The sequence below is a fragment of the Drosophila yakuba genome, chromosome 2R (genome assembly GCF_016746365.2).
Source record: "Drosophila yakuba strain Tai18E2 chromosome 2R, Prin_Dyak_Tai18E2_2.1, whole genome shotgun sequence".
In the NCBI taxonomy this organism is placed as follows: Eukaryota; Metazoa; Arthropoda; class Insecta; order Diptera; family Drosophilidae; genus Drosophila; species Drosophila yakuba.
In genome coordinates, this window is record NC_052528.2 from 16581490 (window position 1) to 16601954 (window position 20465).

The window sequence follows — 20465 nt, forward strand, 5'->3', positions numbered from 1 at the left end:
CTTAGCAAAATAATTTTACCCCAAAAATCCCAATTGATCTCATCACCTAACTCCCAGCACGTATTCTATTATCTTTTGGAAAACCAACTTAATTATAATGCGTATTTCCCAACTGTTTAGATTGCTTATGTTTTCATAAAACACGTTTCCAGGAAACTAAACAATTCTTAACTAATATTAGTGTGCTGCAACCTTATTCCTATCAACAAAATTTCCATTTATTCATATCGGTGAATTTGTTTTTTTTGTGTAATTTCAAATTGCCTTAGATTACAAAGCCGCGATTCGTATCCGTGGGGTAAATATAAACAAATTTGGCAACGAAAGCAAACGACTTTTTCTGTCGACTAAGGGGGAATTCGTCTCAAGTGTCGTTTGTCTGGCAAATCCTTATCTCCAATGTACTGTTGTCACTTTTCGCAACTTCAAATTGGGTTCGAGGAATCCGTGAAATCACAGTGAGCTGCTACTAATACCCACTAATCGCCTGCACTTAATCTCGATTGCAGGCAATTACGAATGTAATCGCTATGCGTATATGGATGAAACAGGCGATGATCCCCTCCCCCACCTTTTTTCCCCTCTTTGTGGGCAGTTGTACCTGTCAAATTAAGTGATTAGGTGTCCGCCACTGATAACTCGATACTTGTGATAAGCACCGGCGGCTCTTGAGCCCTGGAGCACCGAAATCCGCAAACAAATCCCACACGTATAAAATTGCCAGTGGCATTGTCCGGCGTTTTAGTTTGCCTCCGTTCGGCAAGTGGTTCCATTACGGTAGTACGGTCACCAGAAGATTCCGTACTTACAACTAATCACTAAACTGTAATCAGGCCACAAGCAACGGTAGTTACAAGTGAGTGTAAGAGAGCGAGAGAAAGGACTCGTGGTGACCCCAATCTACCAGGATATTCCGATATTCTTGCAGAAAATTGAAACAAGTGTTTGAAGAGAGTAAGATTCTGTTAGTGGGAAGTTGGATAGTTTTAGTCAAACATCAAACATCAGGCGACATACGCGAGTGCGAGCAAACGGACAAGAAAGAGAGTAGCGTCCATCTGGTGACCCCAATCCCAAACCAAATCTCCTGCCGCAGCAAGAGAGTGACCAGAGAGAGCTCTGTCGCCAAGTGCGCAGCGCAGTGCAGCTGCCGCAGTCGCAGCAGCAGCAGCAGCAGCCGCAGACGAACGCCAACCGTCGAAGGGGACAGTCGTACGCCCCGACATCCAATCAGCTGATCCAATCAGTTTCCAATTGGACTCGCATTGGACTCATCGCGCCCACTAGTTTCAGTTTATTTTCGGTCCTATGTGCTAATAAGACAACGCGAGTGCCAACTAATTGTGCCGGCGATTCTGATTCTACAACAGTGCAAGTGATCGTCTTCGCGCAGACGGAAGACGCGGAAGATTCTTGCAGCGGGCCAAAAGGTAGCAGACAACAGTTGCCAGGCTTCTTTGGAGTGAAGGAGACCAGAATTCTACCGCTCTTCTTCTTCTTCGTCTGCCTCTTCTTCTTCTTCGGGGGCATTTCTTTCAACAAACAACCGCAAGTGCAACCGCAACTTCCTTTCTGCAGCAGGTTATTGACTCAAGCCCTTGCAGCGTGTCGCGTTCTATGTGTGTTTATGTTTGAATGCCGTCTGCATCTGCATCTGCGTCTCCGTCTGCATTTGTATCTGTATCCGCATTTGTAGCCGTATCTGTGCCTGTGTGCCTGCTGATTGTTTTTCGTTCCAACTTCTTTTATTTTTCCAATGCGTCTGCTTGCATTAAGTCCAAACAAATGCGGTTCTTGTCGCAAGTTGATGTGGTTTCTATACTGTGCGATGTATAAGGTTGAAAGAAAAAGTTGTTTCGACACTTATAAGTTCATATTCTAATAACTGATAGGACAGTTAAGCCTCAAGAACGACCTCTTCTTTCAATCTTTAATCTGAAATCGCGATTAGGAACTTTATAGTGCCAAACGGAACTTTGTAAATGTTTTCTGTAGGCATTAACAAGGTATCCAATAGTCCGCAGACCTTTGATTTGTTTGTTGCCTTAGCCGGCTTTTCGTGCCCGCTGTTGTTGTCACAGTTGATTGCGCCGACGCCTCTGCAACGCAAGTTTTGTTTTGGATTCTCCACTTCTTTCAATGCCCCCCATTCAAATTGTCTTTAAATAGTTCCACATTCCACCTCCCCCCACATTTTTTTTTGGTTATTAAGTAGGTGTGGCTGCCGCACAGAGAGTTTCCTCTGTTTGTTTGTTGTTGTTGTGGTGGAAAGTGATTAGCTCAATCGATAAGCGTTTCGAATGGGGTGAAGTACGAGGAGATTACTTTTGCACATCGCATTCGTGTTTCTTTTTTTTACTTGCCTCACTTTTAATCGTGCTCTTCTTCTTGCCGCCGGCGCGGGTCACCTAGAAGTCAGTGGAAAATGGGTCGCGATGTCGATGTTGCACTGTAATCCCAATGGCATTTTTGCATTCAGTTGCGGCAAATTGAGAAAATAAAAACATTTCGCTTAATTGCCTCAGTAGCCAGTAGTTTTTCTACCCCTCCCCCTCACCCAGTGGTCCTATTCGTTTTTAGGACACACTCGTCGTCAGTTTTTATTTTGGTGGACATTCATCTCGGAAAATGCGATGTTTGAAATGTTTAGTGGGCCATTTCAAAAGATGATCGCACATTTGTAATATTCGGTGGGTTGCTTATACTTAAAAAAAGCTTAAGCCTACAGTAAAACAAGAGGGAATGATGCCGAATGACTTTTATGATTTATAAATAATCTACACATTTTTGAAGAATTAATTTATAGAATTAATTATAGGTGTATTTATTAGATGTGAATTTGATTATGATTTATAAAATCTCTTTTGATTCACCAAAATCCAAAACAGGAATAGTGTATTTTCGCTGCGGCACTGGCAAACAAACAAAAATTTGTTATTAAATATTTCCCACACAGAAACTCAGCCGCATCACATGTATGAACATTAAACCATAATATATGTAGTATAGCCCAGTTGGCTATAAATAAGCATGAAATACCGTCCGAAAAATTACAAAATGTGTCTCATTCAATGTTGATGTGTTCAGAATGCCTATGTTTTATTCGCCCAAAATTGTTAGATTCCCAAATACCGAATATAAATATGGACTCATTGTTTATTTGGTTAAAGCTGCATCATTTCAATGTCGTTGGCTAATTTGCGCCTGTCGTTACTTTTCATTTAAACAGCGATCTTTTATTTCATTTTTTGTTTTGTAAGCCAAATGGTGAACACATGTTTTCCGCTTTGAAATTTGGTGCGGATTGTATCTCTACGCGCAATGGAAAACATTGAAAGTAAGAGTATACACTCAACGCCAACATATTCCTTAAATATGAATTACAAAAGCTTTGGAGCACTTAAGATTCTGTAGCCTACTTCATTTCCTGCCCACTTGACACTTCGAATACCCGATAAGTATTATCTATGGCAGATGCTTTGAATAATCACTGCCTTGATTCGATAATGTGGAGTATTCACGAGACAAGAACCTCATTCATGTTTCGAGGTTTGTGCCCATGTGCTATCAACATATTTCCTGATCGATTTCAATGGAATATTGAACAGTTGGAATCCGTCCTTCTGCCGACAGCTTCAAGTCGATCGCACTGGCTTATCACGACTCTCCTAATTATTTAATCGATGCTCAACGCTCAAGTGGCTGCATTAACTTAACCCTTTCCCCATCGTTCCATCGCCAGAGAAATGGAACCGATTAGCCGTGGTGACACATATCTGCAGAGCTTTATCAGCCGAATGCGTCACAATTGGAATTCGACAATTGAGCTTAATTAGTGGGGGGAGGTTACTGACTCCGACACTCTTAATATTTAGTTTCGGTGAGCCATAATGTGAATGTATTTTTATCCCCTTTCAGGCCACAATGAAATCAAAGTACGAAAACATGAAGATCATCTACAATCGCAGCAAGATCGGCTGGTACTGGGCACCTCTGTTCGTGTCATGCTGGTTTCTGCTCTTCTATCTGGTGGTGATACCCAGTTTCCATCGCATGCCACAGCTAAAGACCCTCGAGGATGAGCGCCAGCAGCCGGGCCAGTTCATCGGGGAGCGGGCGGAGAACACCCTTCTCAGGCTCTCCAAGATCGGACCCAAGGTCGTGGGCAGTGCGGCCAACGAACAGGTGGCCATTCAGTTTCTGCTCAGCGAGATAGGTGACATCATCGACGAGGCTCGAACGGATCTCTACGATATCGAGAAGGATGTCCAAGTTGCCTCCGGTAACTATCTGCTCTGGTCGATGGTCAATGTCTATCAGAGCATCCAGAATGTGGTGGTCAAGCTGTCGCCGAAGAATGCCACCAGTGAAGCGGCTCTTCTGATCAATTCCCACTTTGATTCCGTGCCGGGAAGCTCGGGTGCCGGTGATGCCGGAATGATGTGTGTGATCATGCTGGAGGTTCTACGGGTTATCACCAAGTACGAGACCCCGCTCACCTACTCGGTTGTGTTCCTCTTCAACGGAGCTGAGGAGAATCCACTGCAGGGCAGCCACGCATTCATCACCCAACATCCTTGGGCCCAAAACGTAAAGTAAGTCGAGTCCTTGTACCAAATTGATGCATGTTATAGGCATTATAGCCCAGATTTTAGATATATTCAGTACTAGACCTATTTACCTATAGAAACTGTTACATTTTTTAGAGCGGTCATCAATTTGGATTCGGCTGGCAGTGGAGGACGAGAGATCCTATTTCAATCCGGACCCGATCATCCTTGGCTGATGAAGGTAGGTCTCCCATTAGTTCTTACATATTGGATTGTTGTTAATCTTGTTTATTTCTGTTAAGTACTACGGCAAGAACATAGTTCATCCATTTGCCTCCACTATCGGAGAGGAATTGTTCCAAAATGGCTTTGTTCCCTCAGAGACCGATTATCGCGTGTTCCGCGACTACGGCCATATACCCGGTAATATAAAGTGAAGTACGAAAATGTGCCTAATCACTAAGACATCTGGTATTTTGGTCTTTTGGTCTCGGCAGGTCTCGATATGGCGCAGACTTTGAATGGCTATGTGTACCATACCAAATATGATCGCTTTAATCTCATCCCGCGGCGAACTTACCAACTGACTGGCGAGAATATTTTGGCTTTGGTCAAGGCACTGGCCAACGCAGAGGAACTGGAGAATCCATCGGTTGGTTATATAATATTACTATTAAAAAGTATATTTTTAAAACAGGAATCTATTTCAATTAGAAATACGCCGAGGGACACATGATATTCTTCGACATGATGGGCTGGTTCTTTGTCTATTATCCGGAGACCACCGGTATCATTATCAACATCACTGTGTGTGTCCTGGTGTGCGTCACCATCGTTCTGTACATCTGGATGATGTCCAGCAGCACGGGCATGTTCCGTCGACGGATCTGGGCCAAGTTTGGCATTCTGGCCGCTCTCCAGGTAGCTGGAGTTGCTCTGGGCATTGGTCTGGTCATATCGATAGCCCTGTTCCTGGACGCGGTTAATCTGCCGATGTCCTGGTTCTCCCAAAACTGGATGCTTTTTGGCTTGTACTTCTGCCCCATGATTTTCGGTATGGGCATTGTGCCAGCTATTTACTTTAGTCGCACCAAAGAGGTGAGTTGATCTAGTTTTAATGTAACTTAATCAAGATTTTGATTCTACTTTCTTTTCTACTTTTTAGCATGGCTTACCCCTGGGCTATGGCATTCAGCTGTTGATGCATTCGCATTGCCTGATCCTGACCATCATCACCGCCATAATGGTGAGCTATAGCATTCGTTCCGCCTTTGTCATAATGCTCTGCATCGGCTTCTACACTCTGTCCGTGCTGCTTAACTTGGTTACCAAGGCACACAAAACAAGTGAGTCCCACTACCTTATATATGTTTTGTACTATCTAAAGTACTTCTTCATTATTTTTTAGATTTCCTGTGGCTCATACCGCACTGCATTTGCCAGGTGCTGCCCTTCATGTTCTACACGTACTGCTGCTATGCCTTCTATGTGGTTTTTGTGCCCATGCAGGGACGCGAGTGTAATACCAATCCGGAGATTCTAATGGGTTTCTTTACGGCACTGATGGTGCTGCTATTTGCACCCTTCCTGGTGCCCTTGTTCTGTTTGTTCCGCAAGTCCAAGACAATTATCTCAATGTTTGGCGTCTGTACGATAGTGTTTATCATATTTGCCGCAACACCGATTGCCTTTCCCTACGCCGAGAAGACGGCTCCCCAAAGATTCTTCGCTGTGGTATGTCTTTTGCCATGGATTGTTACATTCCAGTCTCCTAAATTTGATATTTTCTTACAGCACACAGCGAGAACCTTCCACAATGGCGATGCTGCAAGCACAGTTAGTCACAGGGATTCGGGATACTTTGTCCTTCCGGTCGATCGGCGTCCACACACCGTGGATGACATTCTCTTTGAGAACACTAACTTTACCAAGTCAGAACGCATCGATTGTGATTCGGAGCTCATGTGCGGATTCCCCATTTACAGCTCACGCTGGTTAAATGCAGTGTAAGTTCTTAAAACATCAAATAACTTACCTTTACTTACTGTTTTACTTGTGCTCAGTGACAATAGTTATTTTGTGCCTGGTCCCGAGCCAAATAGGGAGTATATTCCCACACTGACTATTTTGGATAAATCGAGCAAATCGGATACAAATATTAAATTTGATCTGGAGATCTCAGGGCCAGATCACACGAGCATATTCATTCTACCCCTAAACGATAGCAAATTGGTGGATTGGTCCTTCATCAAAGATCCGCTGGATGCGAATGTAACGCCTCCATACTACGTGTACTGGTCATATGCATTAGATCCCAAGCCCCTGCAGTTTTCACTGGAATTCGAGGTAATACAAATACTTACAGATTATGCATGAGTGGAATAGTTAACTCATTTCTCTTTTCCAGCACGATGATCCAAATTGGTCGGGAGGCACTTTCAAAATAGCTCTAATGGGCCATCGAATACACGACGACATGTACATTACGGAGGACTTCCGGGAGTTCCTGGCCACGTTTCCGCCGTGGGCGCATGTTAGCTCCTGGCTTGGATCCTACAACAGTTGGCAGCTTTAAGTGCAGGCTCAAAGTTCCTTCACGAACGCAACTCAATCCCATTTTTGCCATGACACCTCAGCTACTCTTAATTCTGGTACTGTTGATGATGAAGTGTACCATTTAACCTAATCCAACGAACAAAGTGTCGATACGCATGGCACGTCCTAAATTGTATTAGTATTTACGATTAGAGCACTGTAGTTACTACTTTGTAATTTTATTAAAATATATTATAAATTATTTATTAAGATACGCCAACTTTGGAGTCTATATTCTCATCGCCGCCTATACAATCCAGCTCTCGAGGGCCGAGAACCAATCGGTGGTATACGTCCAATCCGGGAAGGTTGCGAGGAACTCTTTGTAGTCCTCGGTGTAGTGCTCGGGATGGTACTGGAAGTGCTCGGATACCACCAGCTTCATGTATGGTCCATCTGTGTTGCTCTCCTCGTGCTCGAGTTCCACCCAAAAGTTGAGGGGCTCTTCGGTTTGCGAGTATATGGCATAGATCAGGTATGGAGGTGTGTGCTTCTCCAACAAAGGTGTGTGGTCAAAGGACCAGTCGGTCACCTTGACATTTTCGAGCGGATCTATGTACATCATAACGCGATCGCTGGCCCTCAGATTGTACTCATATCGTACCTTGTTGCCTACCAGGGAATCTTTCGACACCTGGGTAAGGTTTATGTTCAATGGGATCACGGGTGGCGAACTGTAGATCCAACGGGCAGAGTCTCTGTGATAAAAGAACAAGTTTAGCTCCCGACTTAGGACGGGCTGAGATCACCAACTCACTTCCATTCTATCCAGCGGCCACTGTACAGTGGAAGGCCACAGTAGGGCTCAGCGGCACAGGTGGCTGCCGTCCAGCTTTCCGGCTCGGCGTTCTTGAATGTTGTGTCATCCAGTTCATGGAGTCGTGTATCCACAGGCTGAATATAATAGCCCGAGTCCTGCTTACTAGTGCCATCCAAATTGTGGAATGTTCGTTGCGTATGCTGATGGCAAAATTAAAGGGTAAGTTATATAGATGTATCTGAATCTGAAGTATGTATCTATAGACTTACCAGGACATAATAACGCTGAGGCGCCAATTGCTTCGCAAATGGAAAACCGGCGGATGTGCAAGCCAAGATGATGAAAATAATTGTGATCACACCAAACGATGAGAACACAATCTTGGGCTTTCGGAACTTGTGCATGATGGGAATCTGCAAGGATATGCTTAATATAACTTGAAACAAAAAGGTTAACTAAATCAACTTACAACAAAGCCCGCGTAGTTGATAGCGGTTGCAATGATAAAGAGTGATATCATTATATCGGGAGTACTTTCGGGGCCATCGCGACCCTCCATGGGCACAAAGGTGACCAGAGTTGCATAGCAGATGTAGGTGTAGAAGAAGAAGGGCAGCAGCTGGAACAGCAGGTGAACTGTCACGAAGTAGCTCTCTAAAGGGGAAAAAGAAATCCTTTAAAAATCCTGAAATCTAGAAAATCTTGTCCAAATACTCACTCTTCAGGGTGAGCTTCAGTACTATTTGCACCAGGACGGAAAGCGTGTAGAAGAAGATGCCCACCATGAAAAAGTAGCTGGAGCGAATGCTCATGATGGTCATGATGATGCAGAGCAGGGCCAGCAGGATGCACTGGGCGTGCATGAAGCAGGCGATGGTCTGATCCAACTTCATGTTCGTTTTCCTCTTCGAATATCCAATATAAGTGGCCGGAAGTATGCCAAAGGCGAAGAACAAGGTGCAGAAGTACAGCCCAAAGGCCATCCATTTTCCGTAGTACCAGGATTCCGCTAGACCCACGCCTTGCATAAACACCGCCACCAAGAGGGTCAAGCCGCAGGCCACGAACAGAGTGCCCGCTTGGACCAGGAAGATGATGGCAAATCTCATGACCACCGCCTTCGGCGCATCTGCACCATTGTCCAATGTCATGATGTACACCGAAGTGCCGATGCAAACGAAGGCCGCCACAGAAACCACCACATTGATGGCTATGCTCACGGATTCCGTATAGGTCATCATGAACCAGCCCAAGAAGTCATAGTACACGGTGTGTCCCTTCTCATACGCCGTAGTGTTATCCAGCTCTGGAGCATTGGCCAGTGCCCAAATCAGAGGCAATACGTTCTCGCCGGTCGACTGGTAAGTGCCGTATTCCACGTTCTTGAAGTTATCGAACTCGGTGTGGTACACATAGCCATTCATCACACTGGCCATGTCCAGGCCAGGAACGCCTCCGTAATCGCGGAAGATGCGGAAATCGGTGTCCGAGGGAATGAAGTTGTGCTGGAACAGCTCTTCGGCCAAAGTCTGAGCATATGGATGTGGAACACTTGCTTGGTAATATTTCGCCAGCCACGGGTGATTGGGACCCGTTTGGAAGAGCACCTCACGGCCACCAGCGCCAGTCGAGTCCAGGTTCACCAAAGCTCTGACATTCGTAGAGAGGAAATGGATGAGTGATTTCCGTTTTTTACTCTTAGAAGTTACAGAAAACTTACTTGCAATTCTTGGACCATTTGTGCTGTGTGATAAATCCGTGGGAGCCCAGCATACAAGCCTCCTCGGCGCCATTGAAAAGGAAGACCACGGGATGTGTGAGGGTCTTTTCGGAGCGCGAGATTACTCGCAGCGTTTCCAGCATGACCACCACCATGACCCCATCATCTCCAGCAGCAGGTGTTTGCACCTCCGAATCGTAGTGGGAGTTGACCAGAAGATAGTTCTCGTTGTCTGAGCTCTTCTGGGATATTTTTACTATCACATTAGAGAGATTGGTGTAGGATATGGTCATGCCCCACAAATGGAAGCCACCCGAAGAGTACTGCGTGTCCACTTCAATGTCATAGAGATCCAAACGCGCCTCGTCCTTGATCTTCTGGATCTCTCGCAGCAGGAAATTAATCGTGTGCACCTCGTTGTTGATGGAGCCACTCATCTTGTTGCCAATTGCCGAGTACTCGGCCAACTGGCGCATCGCCCGCTCGCCGATGAACTCATCCGGATGCAGTGCCTCCTCACTCTGGTACAGCATCTTTGGGTAGCTGTAAAAACTGGGCAGTACGGCGGCATAGAACAGAGCAAAGGCGGCGGCCGCGTAAATGGGTGCTCCGAACCAGGGCCACTTCTTATCCCTGGACTTGCCGCCATCCTTCTCCTCTGTGATGTCAAGGATTGAGAAAGACATCTGGAAGTTGAAATCCGGAAGTTATAGGTCGCAGGAAATAGACGTTCAACTTGAAAATTTGTCAAAGAAAATCTAACTCGAGTTATAAGAAAACGTTGCATACTTTTAGGCACTAAACAAAACGATATTCGCGTGCAGCACACACTTACGATATAGGACCGCGAATAATTTACAATTATCTCATGCTATATGAGTGGTTGCCGAATCGAAGTCTTTCGATTGAATAAATGGAAGCAATAAAAATATCATAAATTGCTCCAGTTGGAGAGTGTAGAAAGGTCGTAAAGCCATTAGCTCCCTACAAAGCACTTAAGTTTATGGTCTCCAAAATTTCAAATGTCACAAATACTTGTTCTAAAAACAGCAAACGATAACATGACCAGGTCCTATTTTATGGCCGATATAAACTTTCTTATCGCCTATGGATACTCGAAGCTCAGGAAACAAGGCCCATTTTCTTGGAAATATTATATTATATCACTTTGTAAGGAATTCCTTGATTTTCGCAAGCTTATCAGTAGACATGACTTCACTTTTTCGACAGCAAGCCTTATATTTGAAAGGAACACAATCACTTTGAGGACACTCTGCGATCTTAATCAGCTCAAGTCCGTTAAAATATGGTTAGGCATACCACTAACCTTCAGATCGCACGCGACTCTCGGACCGGAATCACAAACTTTAAAATACAACCGTACCAGAGCCCAGCCGTTGGGCAACTAAGACGCTCCGTTCGGGTTCCCAAGAATTAAGTAGGGCCCAGTTTCGGCGCCGTGGACTTCTTATCGCCACCATGGCAGCGATAATAATTAAATATTATGATTATAATCGTCGAATTCGGCGCATAAAACGATTACATCCAGCGATAGGCGATACCAGAAGCATTTTCTCTTTATAACTTCTTTATGGACCCCGTTGTTAACGCGATTAGGACTCACGTTCGGCGTGGATCATTCGGTGGGGTCCAAAATCTAAAAAATCTACATAAAACCTACATAAAATAATTTAGATTGGCTGCTCCTTTAATTTGAAATATGCGACCGTCTAATCGGATCACATAAATTAAAAACGTGTAAGTTAGATAAGAACACAAATTAAATATAAGTGGGAATTTCCAAGGAATCCCACAAATTTGTAATTATAATTTAAGTAATTAAGTAATTTAAGTTAGTAACTTAGTATTAGTCGCAGACAATGCAGCAAATGGCATTAAAATTCATGAATTAAATTCATGACTTGTTGGTAAACCCCTCTGACCCAAAATAAATTTATAACTTTTTTTTGGCGCTGTATATTAGATTTTCGGCTTAGATAACAATACCTGTCTGGCACTGGTTGTTTCTTATTACCTTAGGTTCTTTTTTTTATAGCGGGGCTAAATACTAATAAAAATGTCTTGGCAGGACGTACTACGAGTATAGAACAGCTCATGATTTACTACTGTGAACATTAGAGCCTAAACAACATGTTGGTCCCACGTTTATTAAATTTGTATTTACTTTTTAGATAATCCATCGGAAATGTCTAACTATGCATGGTGATAAGCATTCGGACATATTAAATTATCAAATCCTAATCTGACAATCAAAAATCAGTCTGCATCACACTTTCCGTGAATGGACATTATGAAAAATAACTCTCTTTTGGGGGCGATGAGCGATTTCGCCATTTATTTTCTGCGTGCGGCACAAGCTGGCTGACATTTTGGACCATAAATTATAAATCTATTGCCGATTATTCCCCGACGGTGTCATAAAATTCGAGTCAATACGAATTTTGGTCACTTTTTTTACGGACACCGAGAGTACAAACACTCTTCTTGGTCAAATACTCGGCATTCCTCATTTCTAGGCTCATATCATGTAGAAAATAAATTCTACGTGTAGGTCTTATGTAACTTTAGATTGGCGAAACTTTTACAATCGCAACACTTTGATATTGACCGCATATAGCTTAGGGGATTAGTTATTATTAATTATCGATAAATCAATAGACCAATAAAACTTATTAGGTTTAAGTGTCGCTTATCAATCATTATGTTTTTTCGTATCTCAAGAACAAAGTTCTCACGATATTTATTTTACTAAGGTACAATAAAGTATACATTAGATAGCTTCTCTAGAAGATCCGGCTCTCAAACGAAGCTGGCCAGGGTGTGGCATCCACATAATGGGGAAAACTGTCGAGGAACTTCCTAAAGTCGGGCGTAATTAGTTCCTTGTGATGGGTCCAATGGCCTCCCAGACCGAGTTCCACAGTAGTAGAGTTCCAATTTCCGTTGGGTTTCTGGTAGATATGGCAAATATATATTTTTTTGTAAACAATTGCGAGTTTTTCATAACTTACCTCCAGTTCTAGCCAGAATTTAAGAGGATCCCCATTGACACCCCAGGAGAAGTAGATGAAGTAAGGTGGCTCAAAGCTCAGACGTAAGGGAGCCTGTAATTGTCAAGTTATTAACATGGAATTCAGGCTTTACATGGATTTAATTATTACCTGATGGAAGGACCAGTCCATCATCTTTGCTCCATTCAAGGGCTGAATAAAGAGCGCCATGTGATTGGGTCCACTCAGCTGCATTTCATAGCGAATTCTGGTGGCCGACACTGTGTTCTTGGATAGCAATAAAACGGTCGGCACATTCTCGCCAAGAACAGGTGGCGATGCGGGTATCCATAAACTGTTTTTTCTATAAGTATCCCAATGGATTAGTTTACCAATTCATACAACCTTTTTGAATAAGTAACTAACCTGGTTTTATGCCAACGCTGATTGTATAGGGGCAATCCGCAATTAATTTCCTTATCGCAATCGGATCCAATCCTTTGGGCTTGCGTCATGTTGATGACCGCATCTTAAAACGCAACAAATCCATTAATAACCCTTTAAATTTGAACAGTTAAGCTTACTTTTCACAGTGTAAGTGCGTCTGTCCTGGGGCATAATAAAGTAACCAGATTCCTGACGGCGCACATTGTTTTCGGCATCGTGGAAGGTACGCTTGGTGTGCTATAAAATGAAATGGAAGTCCTTATTACTTATCCATGGAAAATAACTATAGTTTCTTACCAGGACAGCGAAACGCTGGACATTCGTCTGTGGACGATACGGGAATCCAATTGGTGTCATTGCAATGATGAAGCACAATAAGGTAATGCCCATCAGGCCGCAGATGATGGTCTTCGACTTATTGAACAACTGCAGAACAGGGATAATGAAACCGCAGCACAGGAAGCCCACGGCAACACTGAAAACAGCCACCGCCAGATCCGGATTAAGGTTCTCGCCAAAACGACCGAACATGGGAATAAACGTGGTGAAGAATCCGTGCGAGAAATAAGCGAAGAATACAAACGGTGGCACAGTGCAAACAATGTGCGGAATAACCCAAGCGACATCTAATGGGAATACAAATACTTATTAAAAAGCAATCTACGCAGAAATTGAGTTCAACTCACCCTTGGTGTGCAGTTTGGTGGCAATATTAATGATCAAGCCCACAGTATAGAACAAACAGCTGAGCATCAGGACAAAAACAGATCGAATTCCACAGATGGTGAAGATCAGGGTGAGGACGGACAGAAGCACGCAGTGGCAGTGCAGCAAAAGCTGAATCCGCTGGCCAATGGGAAGCTTATCCTGAAAAGGGATTTAAATTTAGTCAAAAGATTAAACATCTCAATCAAAAAATACTTACGTGCTTAGTCCAGTGGAAATACAAAGCGGGCACTATGGCCAAACCGAAGAAGAATGTGGTGAAGTACAGACCCAGGATGAGCCAGGAGTTCGAGAACCACGACAGAGGCAAATGCACCGCATCCATGAACAGACCAAGCAAAACTGGCAGGACGGCTCCCACAACAACAGATAGAATCTGAACGAGGAGGGTGTGCCCAACCTTCCTCAGGATCTTCTCAAGCTTTATGCCCGAGTTGACGGATATCAACTTAATAGCGTAGCCACAAATACCGATGGAGACCAAGGAGACGATAACGTTCAAGATAACACCTTCGGTTTCGGTATAGAAAACCAGGAACCAGCCCATGACATCGAAATAGATGGTGTGACCTTTGGCGTATTTCTAAAACAAGGAAGCATGAAATTAATAATTAACTCTTTAACTCTTCATCAGCCATGTTACCGCGGAATTCTCTATCTCCGGAGAGTTAGCAATCTGTCGGACCAAAGCCAACAGATTGTCACCAGTATGCTGGAAGCTACCCCTGGGAAAGATCTCTGCGGTGTCGTGACGCGTGTGGTAGACGAATCCGTTGTAGGTATAGGCCATATCCAAGCCGGGAACCGATCCGTGGTCACGGAAAATGCGGAAGTCCGTGTCAGAGGGAATGAAGTTGTGCTGGAACAGCTCCTCGCCCATGGTAGAAGCATAGGGATGCTTAATGGCACGTCGGTAGTTCTTCATCAGCCAGGGATGATTGGGTCCCGATTGGAAGAGGATCTCTCGACCGCCATTGCCGCAGGAATCGAGATTGATAAGTGCCCTGTACGGGTGAAATGAAAGTAAGTTAAAGCTGGCTGAATAAAAAGCACTCATTTGACCTACTTGCAATACTTGGCCCACTTGTGCTGGGTGATGAAGGCGTGGGAGGCCTGAAGGGGATTTTCCTCGGCACCGTTGAACAGGAAAACAACAGGGTTCTTCAGTGGCTTGTCGGACTTGGCCAGCACACGGAGTACCTCCATCATAGTGGCCACCATGGAGCCGTCATCGCCAGCGCCAGGTCCCGCCGGCACCGAATCGTAGTGACTGTTTACCAGCAGATAAGTAGTGCTGTTTGAGTTCTTCGGACTGATCTTGACCACAATATTCTGAATGCTCTGGTACATGTTGACCATGGACCAGTGAACATAGCTGCCGGAGGCCACCTGAACATCCACTTCAATATCGTTGGCAGTGCCGGAGCGTATTTTTTGCATCTTCTGGGACAGCATCTTCAGCGCAGCCATCTCATTCTGTCGACTGCCCACCACTCGGGGTCCCAGGCTCACCAGCTCCCGCAGATTTTTCTCTGCGCGCTCGGCGATGAACTGGTCGGGGTGCGTGGCCTCATCCTGAATGGTCAGCGGGCGGGGAAGGCGGTGACAGGCGGGGATCGAGATGGTCACATAAAGCAGCAGCCAGAATCCAAAGAAGGCCGGTGCCCAGAACCACTTGATCTTGTTGCCCCGGACAAATGCTCGCTCACAGCCATTGGGCTGAGCCTGAAATGGAGTTGATATAGATTATATAAAGTAAAAATAATTTAATAAGTCTGCTATGCCTGTATGGGCTTTAAGCACTTATCTCTTTCGGAACTAAGTGATATATATATATTCCTTTTACATTTACCAATGAACCCTAAAGATAGCTCACTTTCGGCACGGTTTCATTCACACCGCATGGATATTACCCAGAACTTCGTAGTTAGATACACCTACGTTTGGCTCCCAGACATGAGTCAATTTCGAAATTGGAATCGACTATAGGTATCAAGTCGAAAGTTAGATTTAATCCATCAACGGTTATCTTATCGCTGGTCAGCCCGCCAGTTGGAAGAGTTGCAAAACCTGTTGCCACCGAAAATCGAATTGGTTATAGGTGGATAGTATACCTCCTTGTGTTGGCAATAGCTCCACTAAATCGAGGCCAGACAGATAGATAAACTGGGGGTGCAACTGGGGCGAAATGGTGCGGTGCTATCTCAAGGGTATCCACTGTGCGTTAACTATCGGCTCTTTTTCCAGATAAGTACTGCACTCATGCCGCCGAATTTGTTCGATTCTTTTGGATGTCAGCCATGGATAATGGTCATGTTGCGGCTGTTTTGATCGCCGTTGATTAGCACATACCACACCCAATTCCAGTTCCAATTCCAAGAGCAATCTAATCAAGGACCTAAAGTGGGTGCTTACCTCATACTGTTGGGAGCCGCGGGGTCGTAACAATGGATCTATATTCGTAGGATCGCTGGTCGGCGTAATGACGCGTCGCCGCACATTCTTCTCACTGCCACTCATGTTTCCGGATTACGATGTCCGGTATTTTGCTCAAGATCTACCTATGAACCGATCGCGCCGGCGTCCAACGCTCTACTGAACCGTTCCACTGCATTGGTTATCCTAAAGTACCGGTCTCAAATTCCCTCTCTCCAGAGAGAAATAGCTTTTCTATTCTCTCGCGCACTATACAACGTATCTTATCTTTTAGCTTGTAGTTCGAATTATGTTTATAACTACTTAGGGTAAAGGGGGTTGTGGGGGCTGGATTTTCATTAACAGTGGACTGTGAGGAATGCCTACATAACTTCCGCTTGGATTGTTCATAATTCTGAACTTGACCAATCCGATATATCAATTAATTAGAGCACCAGCATTATAAGTGCAAACTTTTTCCCACATCTTATCTTATTTTTTACACTTAACAAAAATGAATACATAAATTTGAATTTTTTTTTATGACAAAAGCATATGGTTTAAGTTTAGTACAGCTTTTTAACGAACCATGAAAATAATCTTTCATCTTATATATTTGTACATACTCTAAATATTTAAACATGAGTAATATTTATTAATATTTCTTTGGATGACCGAAAAAATACTTTTCTTTATAAAAAAATGTGTATTTATGAGAGCAAACCCAGTCGGTTTTTAAGTTTCTACGATTTTGTGAACCGGTTGAGACTTTGTACTTAATTTCTCTAAGTGCACTTTGCGCATTTGAAAGCGCATTCTAAATCTGCATCCGTACCTTCGATCTTTTCTCCTCCGTTTCGCTGCTCATTCCGATTCGCTCTTCTTCTTCCGGTATCTATGTAGTTGCGAAACCGCCGTTGTTGTTTTTGCCGCTGCGAGTTTTGGCCGCCGAATGCGGGATCAAAGTTCCCGAAGCGCGGTTTTAATACCGCTTGACCACAAAGCGTTGCGGCACTAACTGAATTATTCAGAATAATGGTCAGCGGCTTGTTGACAGTTCTTAGTTGTTTTTATTTACACTTTTCACTCAGCGCATTTTTTTCGTGTTTACTTGGGCAAATGTGTGTGTGTGCGGTAAACAAAACAATTGTGTGCGGCACTCGATAAAGATAGCAATCGTTTCGATCGTCTATCGCACCAGAAGCGGCTTTTATCTGCTTCGTAATTGCATACTTTCGGGCGGTTACAAGAAATCAATTACAAACTGGCCAGCCAAATAGCGGAAAAGCAGAACACATGAAAAGGTACGACTAAGAACGGTAATTTTGCTCATTTACAGTTATGAGCCCGGTCTGTCTGTTCCGTTCTGGCCTGCATGTGCATAAGAAAACGATGACGTGCAAAACGCAGACACACACACGAGAGCATCCCGTTTGGAATTGAGGACAACGTGGAAAACATGTGCCATAAAACGGGAAATGCAATAATGGCGGAGGAAGAGCAGGAAGGGGCACTTAGGCGCAGTGTCATTCAACCTAAAAAGGAAGACCCAAGTGGGTGTAACCCATTAGTGTGTGTGTGCGCCATTTGCTCTCGCGAATTCATTCACTCACTAACACACTGCGTCGCGCACTCACTTCTTCATTGATGCCTTGTGGCACTGAAATTCGTAAACAAAGCGTTCACCGGAACACGGCCCATAAGGATAATCGATAGAATGAACGCCCAGGAACAAGTGTAAGGGAATTCCGTGAGCGTTTCACAATCAGAACTGACCAGCTAGTTTTTTGCCGTCTTTTGTGTCTAGTTTAAGTCGAAAGGAAAGCGAGAGAGAGAGAGAAGAAAGTACGCATGCGTGTGAGAGCAATTGCCGGTTTGGGGCCACAACCAAAACAAAGCGAAATGTGTGTCAGCTGCTTCTTCGCCCGCCTTTTCGACACAAATTCGCGCGTCCTCGTGCTTTGCGTACCTACCACCACCACTACCACCCATCCAGCGCCTTTCTTCTTTGCGCGTTCATTTTGGGGGCTGCCGCCTACTCTCTCTCTCTCCCTCTCTCCTTTCCGCATTCTCCACCATTGAGTTGAGCCGCTTGTCCCGCTGCTACTAAAGTCTCAGTCGCGTTTCAACGCTCGAAGCTTTTGGTCGTGCTCGCTATAAAGGAAAAAGTTCAAGCAGAACGCAAAGAATAAATTAGGACTCAAAGTGGGATCCCTAACGGTACTAAAAATGTGCTTGGAGTAAAGAAAGGGGCCGCGTATCTATGTGCGCTCGTGTGTGTATGTGTGCGTCTATCTCTCTGCCTGTTCCGTTTGCCTAGCTAAAAATAAAATTATATAATTTTTAATACAAAAAAGAATACAAAAAGCGGAAAGCACCCAGCGAATGCAAATCGTATGCGGAGCCAGCTGAAGAAAACGAACTGAATTTGTGAGTAACAGCCGCGAGATTGTTGGGCCAAAAAACACGTGAAATGCTTGCCTACTTTAGGGCGGCGTGTCATTTGTATTCAAATACTTGACTTTCATCGTGTCTGCGAGAATATTGGATTAAAAACGCGGATGGCGCATGCAAATTGTTGTGATTTAATGCTAATTCGCCCAAAAGTCTATGCCATCCAATGAAACAATAACGAAATTCTACAGGCAAAGACAATGAGGGTTGGGTTCGAATTGAAACTTTAACTTGCTGCCCCATATTTATTGCAAATCAATTAAAAGTTGTAATCAAAAGTTTACGAAAACCAACTTTGGTGAAGCGAAATTGGTTAGTTTGCAACTTTTAAATTGGTTTCCACATGATAGTTTCAATTTATTGATTCCTATTAAATGTCCCCAATCGGATTTGGCTTCTCAAATGAAAACCTTAATTTGCGGGGATTACAGGTCGTTGACCAAGGCGATTATCATTAGCCTGCCGTTAAAATCTCCCATTCCCCCAATGCAAAAATGTCCTTTATGCGACAATAACTCCCACCACAAAGCGGCCAAGTTTTTCCTTGTTTCCTTATTTTTTTCCGTTTACTTTTGTGGGTCATAATAAAATTTTTGGACAATGACACAATAGCGGCAAATCAGTGGCAGGATGTGGAGAGAGAACAAAGCGCACGCAAGGAAGTGGAACATGAGAGGAATAATAAAGGAAAACAAAGGACGAAAAACAAAACAAAAACTGGTAAAAACCAGAAAAGTTTTCCAGTTAAAGTTCTAAGTAGTTGGCTCAAGGGAGAGTTTTTTCTAAATACAAAAAAAAAAGAAAACAATTTCCAGTTTCTGGGTTGACCTTTTTCGTTTTTCAGTTAAAATTGCCTTGGTTTTCAATTTAGCCTGTTCACTCTCATTGGCACCTATCGAAACAATTTGGTTATAATTAGGATCTGCTTAGTTATACTTTGAATAGATTTTCAAAAAGTTTTCGTGCGATCTGAAAAACGGAATGCCGACAATTGTTTACAACCGTGGAAAATGTCAAGGGAAAAGTTCATGTCCTTAAGGGGGGCGGTACTCCTGGGAAAGTTTTCCATCTGCTGCTGTTTTTTTGGGAGACAAAGGACCGGATTTCATCGAATTTCAGTTCTTGCTAATAGCGCATCGAAGCTGGGGCTCATGGGATAAACGCGCTGTGCGACTGCGGATAATGGATAATGGGGGAGTAGGTCTATTTAGCCCCCACTCAGCTCGGTTTTATCTCCTCCCTCTTGTCCCCATGTACACTTGACTGGGCCTGCTGACGATGCTTTTATTCTATTACACTCAGAATCAGGAATGATCTGTTATTTGCTTTCAATAAAATCAAGCAAAGTTTTTGGTAGAATATCTTCTCAGTGCAGCCTTGTTTCGTCCGCTCTTCCCCTTTTCTCTGAGTGTGTGTGTGTTACGCTTTTTAATGAAGTCATTTGAAGCGTTCGCTGATTCGTTTGTGATTTATGAGCAGACGAAGCAGACACAGGATGAGCCTCCCCTTTTTTCAACCCCTCACACACACACACACAGGTGACAAGCATCAATCAGTCGGATGTTGTTTTTGTGTCTGGTTGAGCATGTGCGTATGTGTGCGTGAGTCTAGTTCACTTGTCACGATAATTGCTTCAAAATTTCTGGCCCAGAAGCTAACTGGATTAGGCTAATTGGCTGCCAGATGTTTTGGCTTTGAAAATTCACCTGGTCTTACATGCATATCGACATAGAGAAGTCGGCTTGAATATGGTTAATTAAAGCGGAGGATTGCTGATTGCGAATTAA

At 43.9% G+C, this 20465-nt stretch overlaps 3 protein-coding genes across 6 annotated transcripts; 1 reads left to right on the forward strand and 2 right to left on the reverse strand.

Annotated features, from left to right (window-relative positions):
• The first annotated feature begins 767 nt into the window (after positions 1–767).
• LOC6530957 (endoplasmic reticulum metallopeptidase 1) lies at positions 768–7365 on the forward strand. Of its 3 annotated transcripts, none has more exons than XM_015197296.3 (11): positions 768–856; positions 3919–4595; positions 4707–4791; positions 4853–4973; positions 5048–5202; positions 5265–5648; positions 5716–5896; positions 5959–6284; positions 6345–6556; positions 6614–6896; positions 6958–7365. In XM_015197296.3, the coding sequence occupies exons 2-11, from the start codon at positions 3925–3927 to the stop codon at positions 7123–7125; spliced, it is 2586 nt and encodes an 861-aa protein (XP_015052782.1). In that variant the 5' UTR covers positions 768–856; positions 3919–3924; the 3' UTR covers positions 7126–7365. The 3 variants fall into 3 exon arrangements, with proteins under 3 accessions (XP_015052782.1, XP_002091795.1, XP_015052779.1); XM_002091759.3 differs by lacking the exon at positions 768–856 and adding an exon at positions 1179–1581; XM_015197293.2 differs by lacking the exon at positions 768–856 and adding an exon at positions 1179–1430.
• Positions 7304–11029, reverse strand: LOC6530958 (endoplasmic reticulum metallopeptidase 1). Its single transcript, XM_002091760.3, has 7 exons — positions 10953–11029; positions 9626–10311; positions 8624–9555; positions 8375–8559; positions 8175–8318; positions 7903–8105; positions 7304–7843 (listed from the first exon to the last, which is right to left on the reverse strand). The coding sequence occupies exons 2-7, from the start codon at positions 10309–10311 to the stop codon at positions 7393–7395; spliced, it is 2601 nt and encodes an 866-aa protein (XP_002091796.1). The 5' UTR covers positions 10953–11029; the 3' UTR covers positions 7304–7392.
• Positions 11030–12323: 1294 nt separating this feature from the next.
• On the reverse strand, positions 12324–17337 carry LOC6530959 (endoplasmic reticulum metallopeptidase 1). Of its 2 annotated transcripts, none has more exons than XM_002091761.3 (11): positions 17060–17337; positions 14876–15534; positions 14453–14813; positions 14009–14392; positions 13770–13950; positions 13381–13709; positions 13221–13320; positions 13063–13165; positions 12808–13000; positions 12658–12750; positions 12324–12597 (listed from the first exon to the last, which is right to left on the reverse strand). In XM_002091761.3, the coding sequence occupies exons 1-11, from the start codon at positions 17090–17092 to the stop codon at positions 12430–12432; spliced, it is 2604 nt and encodes an 867-aa protein (XP_002091797.1). In that variant the 5' UTR covers positions 17093–17337; the 3' UTR covers positions 12324–12429. The 2 variants fall into 2 exon arrangements, with proteins under 2 accessions (XP_002091797.1, XP_015051811.1); XM_015196325.3 differs by lacking the exon at positions 17060–17337 and adding an exon at positions 16225–16403.
• Positions 17338–20465: the final 3128 nt, after the last annotated feature.

Bases quoted from the DNA above. Each gene is read 5' to 3' on its own strand.
- LOC6530959 (XM_015196325.3), bottom strand. From the start codon at position 16,329: ATGAGTGGCAGTGAGAAGAATGTGCGGCGACGCGTCATTACGCCGACC. The intron at 15,535-16,224 runs GTAAGCACCCAC...ACTCCATTTCAG, and splicing joins GCGGCTCCCAACAGTATGAG to GCTCAGCCCAATGGCTGTGA. The intron at 13,166-13,220 runs GTAAGCTTAACT...TTGCGTTTTAAG, and splicing joins ACGCACTTACACTGTGAAAA to ATGCGGTCATCAACATGACG.
- LOC6530957 (XM_015197296.3), top strand. From the start codon at position 3,925: ATGAAATCAAAGTACGAAAACATGAAGATCATCTACAATCGCAGCAAG. The intron at 4,596-4,706 runs GTAAGTCGAGTC...TACATTTTTTAG, and splicing joins CCTTGGGCCCAAAACGTAAA to AGCGGTCATCAATTTGGATT. The intron at 5,897-5,958 runs GTGAGTCCCACT...ATTATTTTTTAG, and splicing joins TACCAAGGCACACAAAACAA to ATTTCCTGTGGCTCATACCG.
- LOC6530958 (XM_002091760.3), bottom strand. From the start codon at position 10,311: ATGTCTTTCTCAATCCTTGACATCACAGAGGAGAAGGATGGCGGCAAG. The intron at 9,556-9,625 runs GTAAGTTTTCTG...TACGAATGTCAG, and splicing joins AAATGGTCCAAGAATTGCAA to AGCTTTGGTGAACCTGGACT. The intron at 8,319-8,374 runs GTAAGTTGATTT...ATATCCTTGCAG, and splicing joins TCAACTACGCGGGCTTTGTT to ATTCCCATCATGCACAAGTT.